This window comes from Camelus ferus, chromosome 6 (assembly GCF_009834535.1).
Source record: "Camelus ferus isolate YT-003-E chromosome 6, BCGSAC_Cfer_1.0, whole genome shotgun sequence".
Classification (NCBI taxonomy): Eukaryota; Metazoa; Chordata; class Mammalia; order Artiodactyla; family Camelidae; genus Camelus; species Camelus ferus.
Window position 1 is genome coordinate 58,538,472 of NC_045701.1, and position 12,156 is coordinate 58,550,627.

A 12,156-nucleotide genomic window follows, 5' to 3' on the forward strand; every position below is an offset into this window, starting at 1 on the left:
GGAGCTAAGGACCTGCTGCAATTACCCAGACCCCCCGTAGGGCAGTGGGAAATGGGCTCTCCAGGAGCAGCTGGCCTCACGCCCAGGAGAGGAACTGTGTGTATGCATGTGCGTGTGTGTGTGTGTGTTTGGGAGAGGAGGGTGCTCTAAAGGCACCGCCACCTGCATTTCCATGGAATGAATATAGATGTATTAAATGTTCATTAGTGCATGCTTACTCTTACAGAATTAATCATTATCAGCAAAGACTGCAATCACTGTACTTCAAGAAGAAGTTTGCAGAGCGTGTGGCGGAAGTGAAACCCAAAGTAGAAGGTAAAGTCAAGCCTGCCCCCAGATTAGAAGTGATGTTCATCTTAAGAGCCCATTTACAAGTGCAAGTGCATGTAGAAAACAGGATCCCGCTGGTGACTTTTTTTTTTTTTTTTTTTTTTGCTTTAAATCTGTTGGAATTCTGGCAGATAATCACTTCCAGTCTGCACTTGGCTCACTAGCCTATCCTGGGTTCTGGAGCTCGCTGCATACACTCTGGACTTCTCTGGAGAACTAGGCTTTTGATATCTGGGTGTTAGTGAGGAATTTATCTGATCGCTACTAGCATTAAACCTACAGTTAGCTTTCTTGCAATGGGGCCTTACTGGATTTTCTGAGGGAAGATTTGAGGCTGTTATATGGCTTGATTGTGAGGCTGTTAAATTTTTAAGTGTTTGAAACATGGGCGACTGCAGAGCACAGCCACAGACTGCAGGCCAGCCTCAAGGCCCTGATGACACCTGCCGGCTGTGATATGACACACATTTGCCCAGTTTTTCTATCAGTGGAACTGATCAATAGCCCTGTTGATCTGACTCACACAAGGCAAGAAAGTGTTTGCAAAGGAATGTGGAAAATGCAATTGCTGCTCTATGTGTTCCTAACTGCCTAGGGTCGGTGAGTCAGCCAAGAAAAAGATAGAGAAAGGCCGGGACCGTGCAGCTGTCTCTGGCTTTTCCTGGTCCCCTGGCGCTCTGCTTGTGGTTTAGGTGTTCTGAAAGTGCTCCCTGCTAGCCTAACACCTGATCTTACCTCCTCAGTGTCCACTATCGGGTGTGTGGATTTAGGATGGGTATCATTGAAAGGTCTTGGTTGTAATAACTTTCTTTTTGCGTGTTCTGTTTTGAAGCAATTCGTTCTGGCTCAGAAGAGGTATTTAGGAGCAGTGCCCTTAAGCAGTTGCTGGAAGTAGTTTTGGCATTTGGAAATTACATGAATAAAGGCCAAAGAGGCAATGCATATGGATTCAAGATATCCAGCCTAAATAAGATTGCTGACACAAAATCCAGTATTGACAAGTAAGTGTGGGGGGTCCGGGCACACAGGTGCCCTCTTACCCATCACACAGCCACGCATCTCCCCAAGTTCCCACCGGGCCAGTTATCCTCCATTTTCATTCCCCAGGGATGTCATCTAGCCCAAGGTTTTTATTTTGGGGGTTTTCTCAGGTAAACTTTTTATTATAGTATCATACAGTACAGGACAATGTACTGCTTGATGAATTTCCACAAATATAGGTCATCCCTGTAACTAGTGCCCAGATCAAGAAACAGAACGTGGCCCACATCCTAGCAGCCTCCATAGAGAACCAGGTTCCAGAGGAAGGAAAAAACTGACAGCTGACAATACAGTGATGCTTGCTGGCATTTTAGGCTGTGTTTTCCAGGGTACCTTGAAGCTGGCAGCTGTGTGAAAAAAAATTACAATGTATAAATGTATTTTGGCTGTGGGTGTTCAGCCGCTCATTCCAAGATATTTTAAAATGCTTCCTAGAAAATGTGTTTTAGGTGAACAGGCTCCTGTTAGGGACACCAAGATGTGAGAATGCTGTGATGTCATTAGCAAGTAAGGGCATTTGGCATGTTAATTCCAGCCTCCCAGAGAGCTGTGTTTCTCCAATGTTCTCACTGACTTCGAAGGAACTGGTTTCTAAGGTAAACTCTGCGGCCGAATTCTTTTTTGAAATATGTGCTGTTCCCCCTGATGATTCCTAAACATTTAGTGAGGCTGTTTACTCTCGTCTACAGGGTTAGTGAAGCATATAGCGTTATGGCAGCCCTGAGTCCATGCTGTAGGAAATAAGCAATGGGTTCAGTTGTAGGGCTAAGCCTCATTTTTGCATCGTGTAGAGATAGATAACAAAGGGCAGCCGTTAGGGTCTAGCACTGCCCTTATTTTTAGTGTAAGCACTTGACCCTTTTAGACCCTTCCACGTGTGATTGTGTGAAGTCCACAGGCCGAGTGCTGCATCACCTGTCGTCAGGTAAGGACACCGAGGCAGGCTCACTCAGCTTGCCTGAGGTCACAACCAGCAAGGCATTTGGCGTTACAGGTACTAGACAGCTGTTCTAGTGGTCTGCCCACCGCTCTCCTCCACCAACAGACAGCGCTTGTTTGGAGGTTGTAGTAGGTGAGTGACTACAGCATCTTACCTGCATATAAAGAGCAGCCATTGTTTCAAGGAAGGGCGCTCTCTTCCCCTGGGCTTGCAGGTTTGAGGAAGGAAACCCTCACCAGCAGTCAGGCCTGTTCTCTCTGTCTCACACACACACCCCCTTAATATACTTCGCCCCCCGCCCCCCACTTAACTGATAGCCTGGCACGTATTATGTGATTATCTGCTGACTCAACACTACAAAACATACCCAGTACGTAAGCCTTTTCAAAGTAAAAACCTTTCTGATCTCTTTTCCATCTTCACTCTGCATTAAGGGCTTGTTTCTGGTAATGACCAGATAATAATCACAAGTGAGGCTGTTTCATTATTTTTATTATTCAAGAATTTATGTTCAATTTATGTTGTTATTTGGATAGCAAGTAAGTGTAGAAGTGCTGATCTGGTTTTAAGTCCTTTTACACTAGAAAATGTATATATGGGTAACTAAATTTCTCTAAGTGACAAAGCATTTCTCTGAAACAGCAGAAGAAAATGGCATTCTTTCTCGTGATGGTAGCTAGGGTCTTGCCCCTCACACAGTAGGCATGTGGGGGACACACAGGTTCTGTGGACGGCAAAACTGAAGTCGAACAATACAGCTGAACATCTGCAAAATAAGTGGCCAGCAGTTATTAGCCACTGTTTTACTTTGCTGAGCAATGAATGGTTTTCTAATTATTGAGAGCAAGAAAAATAAAGGGCAGTTTTTTTCCACGTGGGCCAGGTGACTCAGAGGAACAGGATTGCACTGAATTCTAGGAAGCTGCAAGGGTAACCAGAAATGGTTTGCATTGTTATGGGGGGAAAAAAATTGTTAGAAAGTGCTGCTTCACGGTAGTTGGAGGTGGGAGGACAGTTGTGACTTTGCTAATTCACAATGCTAACTAACTGCCTAAAAATTATGGCAGTGTTTTCTAAAGAAATGCATTTGTGTCCTCCTGCTGATGGTCGCGTTCAGCTAAGGCTCACTGGGGAGTTGCTAAGACCACCCCCTCCTCGCCCCACCTCATTCCGACTAAATGAACTTCAGGGCGGCCCAGGCACCTGGGGGCCAGGTGATTGTCATGTGCATCGGCGTCGGGGACAGCAGGACCTGGCCACCACGGTGTGGCCTCACAGATAGTGCTATCAGACTCCTGCCTTCTCAACCCAGGTCAGTCAGGGTTCAGCCCTGTGACCGCTGAAGAAAGAGCTGGTTATGCACGCAGAAGCTGAAGTGTTCCTAAAATTAGGAAGTGGATTCTCTGCTGCGAGGGTATCATATCCCTGTTAGCACAGTCTTGGCCCCACTTTGCTGCAGCAGTAGAACAAGAGTCAGAGGGGAAAAAAAGTTATCACCAAGTCAAAAGAAACCTTAAATGAGAATTGTCAGTAATTCTCATCAGTGAGTGACTGCTCTGTACTTTCAGATTTGAAAATTGGCTGTCCTCTCCAGTGGCTTAAACATCCCTCACTCCCCAGGCCACCGTGCTTGTGAAGTTTCAGGGTGGCCCTTGTCTTTGGGTGGCTGTACTGTGAAGGCGTGTCCCTGTTGGCAACAGTTCAGGTTAATTCCCATCACCCACTGCATTACCCAGATTCTGAAGGAGCCTCATTATGGGCCAAAAATTAATTCGTATCCCCTGCTCTTCCCTTTCATAAGATGTTTGCTTCCTTCTGACATATTTATGTAAATCCCATGTACGTTTCTCCTCTTAGCCCTTTCTCTTGAGAATCCCTGCCTTACAGGAGCCTCCACATTTTGGAATTAATGCAAGAAACTTGAATATATAAATCATATGCAGATATTAACCGTGTTTAATACTCTCTCCTTTAATTGTAGGAACATTACCCTTTTGCACTATCTCATAACTATTGTGGAGAATAAATACCCCAAGGTTCTCAATCTAAATGAAGAACTGCGGGATATTCCTCAAGCAGCAAAAGTAAAGTAAGTACTTACTTACAGTGAATTGTTTCAGTTTTATTTATTTTTCAGTCGTTTATAATGTGTTTGTTTCTGGTGTACAGTGATTCAGTTATATATATTCCTTTTCATATTCTTTTTCATTATCGGCTATTACAAGATACTGAATACAGTTCCCTGTGCTACACAAGGACCACTGCCTTGTAATAGTCACATTACCAGGGCTTTAGTGAAAAGCAATACAATAACAATGAAAACACAACACACACACACACACGACTGTGGAAAGCTGTTTCTTTTCCTTGTCCAGAGGGGAGCCACGCGTGGCAAGAAATTTATTTTCTTACAGTAATTTGCTCCAGTGACATTTTTGTGCAGTTGGGAGATAACTGCTATTCTGCTCTTTCTAACCTATATTGCTATGGAAAACAAAAGCCTAATTCCATACCTAGGCTCTGTAGGTTTAAAATGTTGCTGTGTTTCTGTGAGATCTGACAGGTGAAGGGAATTTTAAACATTTAAAACTAATATGGCCTTCCAAGCATGAAATCTTTAAACTCATCATCTTTGATACAGTATGTGTAAATCCCATGTTGGTTCCTAAAATGTTGCCATTTACAACAGCATGACTGAGCTGGATAAAGAAATAAGTACCTTGAGAAGTGGCCTGAAAGCAGTGGAGATGGTGAGTATCTGTCTGTTGTTCTGGTCAAAACCCATAGGAAGAGGAGAAAAATGGCATTATGGTGCCAGATACTCCAGCTGAAGTTCTGCTGACCTAGATAGAAGCAGACTTGGCAGAGACAAAGAAGGAAAAATTAAGGCACCAGAGTTCTGAGCACAGAGTATCAACAAATTCTCTTGCTTTCAGTTACATACCCCTTGAATCCAATTTGCTCTTCATTTATTTAACTTCTATTAATTTTATCCAAATGCTAATCTGCTTACATTCTAAAGTCAGTATACAAAATTGCATCAATAAAGTCTCCAGCTGACTGGTTAAACTGCATTTTGCAGACTATATTACATGTGCACATGGGCATGGCTCTGACATGGTGGGCAGGGGAGCTGGCTGATCACCAAAAGTTTTAGAGTAGCTTTGATGTGTCTGCCATTCTGACTTACTAAATTTGAGGCATATGAAAAATGAGGCAAGGTGTGTCTGCATTTGAACCCTGTGTTGACATTATCCATTTCCTGTGTTGAAGGAGCTAGAGTATCAGAAGTCTCAGCCTCCACAGCCCGGAGATAAGTTTGTGTCCGTGGTCAGCCAGTTCATCACAGTAGCCAGCTTCAGCTTCTCTGATGTTGAAGATCTTCTAGCAGAAGCTAAAGACCTGGTAAATTTCCCCGTGAGCACTGAGTGTTACTTCACAGCTGGTACTTGCACATATTATAAGTAAATTCATTTCTAGGACTGTGACCAATTGAAACATACCCTTTGTTTCTAACTGGCTGCCTTTAGGTTAGTAAGACGAAGTATCTGGATGGTATAAAACCAGTAGATACTTTGATTCAGTAACAACCAAGAGAAAACTGTCAAAGTACTTATCTCTGGGAAAGAGAAAAGAGTAGATTATAAAAACTAAGGGTGGGATGAAATAGGAGATCAGGTGTGACTGAGAGGCCGTGTGCTTCAGTATCTTGTAGGATGCTCACCTGAAATAGGGGATATCCTGTCCTCCTACTCCCTTTAAATCTCCAGAAGCACTTATTAAATGAAATGCACTTTAATTCACAGCCTCATTGCAAAGGGTACATTTTTAATTAGGCTTTTTTTAAAAATGAGTTTTGCTATTATAAAATGTTTTCCTGTAAAGTTTTCATTGGCTAATAACCAAGGCCTTAAACCACCTCCTGCCCTCACCCCTTCTCTCTGGTTATATTCTTTTCAAAATATACACACATTCATATCCCTGTACACGTTCTCTCATCCCCTTCTCACTGTTCATAAATGATGTGCAGCTGCTACCACCCTGCTGGGGCCCTCCACACTGCCCATCTCTGAGTTGTGACAGCACTTTTGCTTTAACTTGAATCTCCCTTGCAACTTGAATAATGGATCTCATTTTTCTGTAGTCACCTGCTCCGTTGTAGATAGCGATGATGGTGAATGTAAATGTACACGCACAGTGGCTAAAGTTCAGAAGTAGATATGTGTTAAGAAATATTAGCTAATCTCAATGTTCAACCCCACCTCCAGTATCACTAAATAAATGGAATACGAGGTATGTTTGAATGACTGCTGTTAGAGGTCCAGCCCCTGATTGACTGAAGTCAGTGAACTGATGTCAGCAGCCGCCACTACGATGGCCCCCACCCCAAGTCCTGTGCGTGCCTCACCACTTTGGAGTAAAAGGAAGGGACCCCCACCCCAAACCAGGCGATAGAGAACCCACTGCATCAAGGGCTCGTTTTTATCAAAATCAACTGGATTAGTTAACTTTTGATTTACATACACACACACACACCCTTTTTTTTAAAAAAATTTTAGTGTGGGAACTTTAGTCTGGGATTTCTAAGACTAAAATATACATGACTTCATCATCACTAGGATTCCTAGATAAAAAGATCATTCAGGATGGCTGGAAATGCATGAACTTGAATGTTTTTGAAAATAAATAAGAACCTAATTACCTCCCCCCAACAAAGTAAAAAATAATTTAAAAATATTTGCGTTGAAAGGGGTCTTAAAACAAGGATTTGGAATAAAACTGTATGATTAGAAAAAGCAGCTACGAAACACTATCCCATTTGCTTTTGATATTAACCATATGGCACCAGTAAATGATATTAAACTACTTCAAAGAAAAGTTAAAAGTACAAGTTTCCTTACCCCTGCTGAGTTTGCTACTAGTTTTATGTCCTGAGTGCTCTGTTGTATGCTATTTTGCTTTCTTGTTTTTACTACTGTTTAGTTAATAAAAAGTCATAGGCTGTAATTACAGCTGTTACACTGAAATGAGGCAGGCAAGGACAAATGGTTTCCAAAGCAAGGAGTATGACAGCCTTCCCTTTGGAAACAACTGACAGGCATACGTGGCAGCCAGAGAGCGGTGTGGGCTCACTGACTTGTTTTGAGCTTTAGCCCCTCTGGAGAGACTTCTGTTTGCTGGGTCATGGTGTTCTTCTCTCAGAACTCTGAACTTCTTAAAACCTCCTTTTTTCCAGTTTACTAAAGCAGTGAAACACTTTGGGGAAGAGGCTGGCAAGATACAGCCGGATGAGTTCTTTGGCATTTTTGATCAGTTTCTTCAAGCTGTGTCAGAAGCCAAACAAGAGAACGAAAACATGAGAAAGAAGAAGGAGGAGGAAGAGCGCCGAGCGCGCATGGAGGCCCAGGTAAGAGGGGGGCGTCGTTGGCTAGCCCTGGTGCTGCAAGACTGATGTGCAGGCCAGGAGGAGGCATCGAAGTCCTCTCTAGAGTGCTGCTGGGAGTTTCAATCGGTGTGAAGTTTCTCTTGGGCAACGTGGCAGTATGTATCTGAAGCCTGAAAAAATATATCCAGACCCTTTGATCTGGAGTTCTACTTAGAAATCAGCCCACAGACCCTCATCTAATTTATAAGCAACTCTTTCCTCTTGAGTTGAGACAAAAAGGACTTTCAGGTCACTCAGAGCAAAGAGTCTGAGTCCTCGTCCACACCACTCAGTAAGGGACAAGTTCAGGTCAGCATCCCTCCCACTTCAACATGACCCCATGGCACCCTCACTGGGGGTTCCAGCCTGGACCTGGGCAGATAGGAATTGGATGGGCAAGGAGAGGGAGCCATTGGGTAACTGGTCTCTTTTTTTCAATCGAAGTAAAGTTGATTTACAATATTGTGTTAGTTTCAGGTATACAGCAAAGTGATTCAGATACTTTGAAATACATATTTCAGAGCCTCTTCCATTAAAGGTTATTACAGGGTATTGATTATGGTTCCCTGTGCTATACAGTAAATCCTTGTTGCTAGTCCATCTTATATACAGTAATTTGTATCTGTTAAAAAAAAAAAATCAGCCCAAAGAAAGTATCGTACGTTTGCACAAAGAGAGCAGCAGTCTTTGTAATAAACCCTCACCTGGAAACAACCTGAATGTTTACCAACTGGGCATTAGTTCTGAATGGTGTAACAGCTACGTAACAGAATATTCATGCAGTCCTTAAAAGCCTATCTTTAAAGAACAATTAATGATGTGAGAAAGCTTACAAAGTGATTTCAATATGAAATATTTTTTCTGTGTAAAATAAGTGTTAAAAGTGGTGGGATATACCCCCAGAAGGTGCATAGTGGTTAGCTCTTGATAAAATTAAGGATGTTTTCCCCCTTGTGTTTGAATATCTAAATTTTCTATAATGAATGCATGTTACTGTCTTTAATGGTAACTTTGCATAGTGGGGTCCAGGCATCCCTGGTAGATACAGGCTAAGCCTTTGATGTCAGGACCATGGCCTGATGAGCATTTGCTTTAGTCTCTCTCTACCATCAAAGAAACCAGTATTTGGGGTCTGTTTAATAGTGATGATGTTCTCATCCCATCATAGAAATAGGAATAGCCTCAACTGCTTTCTTTTTTAACTAGAATAATCATGAGGTTTACACCTTGATTCTAGACAGAGTCTCATCACAAAGTACTGGTCATTTTGTTCATTATTCCTTGCTTCTTTGATGGGACCTCCCGTCCCAGTCACCCTTCTCACACTTGAGGGGGTTTGCTGCTGTGGCTGAACGTGGCTCAGTGTGACTGAAGCATCGCCACGTCCCACAGAATTTGCCTCCAATGAAAACAAAACACAGTGTTCTGACATTTCCCTAAGAGGCTGCTTTCTACTTGCAGCTCAAAGAACAACGTGAACGGGAACGGAAAATGAGGAAGGCAAAAGAGAACAGTGAGGAAGGTGGCGAGTTTGATGACCTGGTTTCAGCTCTCCGCTCGGGAGAGGTGTTTGACAAAGACCTTTCTAAACTGAAACGGAATCGCAAGCGCATTACCAGCCAGGTGACAGACGGCAGCCGGGAGAGGCCAGTCACAAAACTCAACTTCTAGTTCTCCTTGAATACTTTTGTAGAAGGCTCGTTAGCGGCCCTCTGAAGTAACTAGAACTTTTCATTACACTGCCTTGCAATCCAAACAGTGGCAATTTCTCCTCTCATCTGTGCGTGGATGCGAGAATGTGTGTGTATGTAAATGTACGTGTGTATATATATTAAGAAATGTACATAGAAGTCTGACTGTCGTCTGGAGACATATATGTTTGGTTAAAAAGAAAAAAAAATCTACGTTTGTGTACGTGCTCAGAAGCCCTTTGTGTGTACATTGGTACTGAGTGTGGCTCATCTTCCCCTGAACACCGTGACTGCTCAGAAGCACAATACTATCTCCTCAAAGAGGTACAGAGACATTCCCTAGAGTAACAAGAAAAACAAAAGCAAAAAAAAAAAAAAGCTTGAGAAATATTTTATGGTTTCCAAGCTTGGTATATTTTGAAATTATTTTCATTGGTGAAACTGGTGTTGGAAAAAATAGAAATTTAAGATGGTCTTTGCTAGTTGACAGTGAGATGCTGGTGCTTCACACCAGTGATGACAGGACCAGCTTGGAATTTCTGACCTGGGTTGGGGATGCAGTCTGTAAACCTTTCTTGAAACGTCTGGCACACAATCTGAATTATGTAGAATGTCAATCAGAATTTTTTTATGTGTTTAAAACTTGGACATCAGTTTTTTCCCCCTAATTTCATCGAGTTCTCTGCCAAGCACTCTTGATGATTTCTTTACATTGCTTTTGGAAAGAACACTTTATCAAATGCAATCCATGCTCTTATTAAAGAACAAAAGTACCAGAATGTGCTTGTTTTCCTAGCAATATAGATATATAAATTTTAAAAATAAAATTTCCCATCCAACACCTAAAAGGAGGACAAATTCTCTGAAGGGATAAAGATTATTTTTTTAAAAATTTCTGGGGTGCCTTTTTGGGGGGGGTATTTTCTGTTTTGTAGGACAAGCTGCATCTTCTATAAATATAGGTCTGGACTAAAGGACACTCAGTGAATGCACAAAATGTCAACAACAACAGAGATGCCAAGATCTATTTATCTCTAAGCATATTTGAAGTGGTTTGCTGTTTATATGTTGTCATTTTAAATTGTGTGTCAGTAATGCTACCTGTAAAATTTCAGTCCAAAAGATAAAGCTCTCAGGGAGAAATGAATAAAAACAACATTAGAAAATAAAATATAGATGCTTACCATTAATCTACCAACTCTTAATATCCTTAAATTATATGATATATAAAGAGGACTGTTACTTTGTTTTGTTTTGCTTTGCTTTATTTATTTGTAGTTGGGGAGGGGGGCTAAGGGTCTCTTTTTTTCCATCAGTCCTATTGTGGTTGGGTTTCCTGTGGAGAGAGTAGTTTGTCCTATTGCACTAGAACATTATATACTCACTAAATTGAGTTTCAGCCAATTAGCAAATATTTATTAAAACACCTACTATGTGCCAGGTATAGTAGGGCTACAATGGTAAGCAAGACAGAGCCCCTGTCCCAAGGAGCTTACCTTCTAGTGGGGATGTTCAGGGGTGAACAGAGTATCAAGGTGTGCACTGTACAGGAATCGTGCTATTTAAAAATGGTTTGTATAAACTCTAATGCTTAGCGCAGATGGCAAGCTCTCTGTGCTCTGTGAAAGCTGTGAAATAGCGCTCTAAGAGTTGGCAAGAGCCGTGGTTTTACGTTTTTCCCCTTCACTGCAAACTTAGCGACTTCCTACACACAATATGGAAGTATATGACTATAGCAACAACAACAACAAAAAACAGTCACAGATACACAGCAGACGTTGCACTCCCCCAACTCCTAGGTACAAAGTTCTGCAAGTACGACATGTTAAAAGGGCAGACAGAGACTCTGCTCAGAGAAGCCTGGAGGGGTGGAGGGGTAGGATATGCTAATTGGCTTGTCTATTCCTTAACTAAAGTGCCTCTATATATATATTCTTTTCTATTTATAGCAGGAGAAATTTGATCTGGCTCAAGTTTGGAACCGTACTTTGAAAATGGCTTTGTTTTACAGTTTAAGGAATGGACAAGCGGAGGGAGAGTCACATGAAGGAGCAAATTTGTGCAGCATGTTCATCTCGCCCCCTTTAATCAACCTCATTTTGACAGGGCCATCCTGGTAGGCCTCCTTTGCCATTTCCATCTTTGGTTTCTTTCCCCTAAAGCTGTGTGCAGGTAATTCCATGTGCCATTGTTGGGAGAAAAAAAAAAAACCCTACTTTTTAGATTGGTGCTGGTGTAAGTAGCCACTTTTCTCTCTTGGGTGTGTATTTTAAATGTTGTTTTGTTTTTTTTTTTTTTTAAATTAATGCCAAAAAGAAAAAGCATTATAATTTGTAAACTTAATTATCTGTCTTGTATCTTATTAGCTTAGTAGTTGGAATCACTTAGTCTTTAGGTGCAAGACTGTTGTTATAGTACCAAGAAAAAAGATGTTGTATGTGTTATGAGACTGTACATTTTTTTAAAATAGCAATATGCAATAAAGAGATGAATTCATTAGGTGTATGTATATGCTTTCTATGAGTTATTAAAATTTCTTTGCACTTTCCACCATTAAATTTAAACACTCCAAGTTTAGTAAATTAGAAATTATACATTTTCTTTAGCTTGTATCTCTGGACCTAGGGGGGGTACAGTTTTGTTCTATGGCAGCATTCAGTCTGTCCACAGACTACCACGTGCTACCTCTTTCTGTAACTCTAACTTTTCTGTATAACTCTATATGAACT

At 41.6% G+C, this 12,156-nt stretch overlaps 1 protein-coding gene across 3 annotated transcripts in view; it reads left to right on the forward strand.

Annotated features, from left to right (window-relative positions):
• Positions 1-11,936, forward strand: part of DAAM1 (dishevelled associated activator of morphogenesis 1) — a 155,628-nt gene extending 143,692 nt beyond the window's left edge. For all 3 annotated transcript variants that reach the window (XM_032482118.1, XM_032482120.1, XM_032482119.1), the window contains 7 exons: positions 227-315; positions 1,163-1,331; positions 4,293-4,400; positions 5,001-5,061; positions 5,585-5,716; positions 7,548-7,718; positions 9,198-11,936. In XM_032482118.1, the coding sequence (XP_032338009.1) occupies positions 227-315; positions 1,163-1,331; positions 4,293-4,400; positions 5,001-5,061; positions 5,585-5,716; positions 7,548-7,718; positions 9,198-9,407 (940 nt within the window). In that variant the 3' untranslated portion in view covers positions 9,408-11,936. The remainder of the gene's footprint in view (positions 1-226; positions 316-1,162; positions 1,332-4,292; positions 4,401-5,000; positions 5,062-5,584; positions 5,717-7,547; positions 7,719-9,197) is intronic.
• The last annotated feature ends 220 nt before the right edge of the window (positions 11,937-12,156 follow it).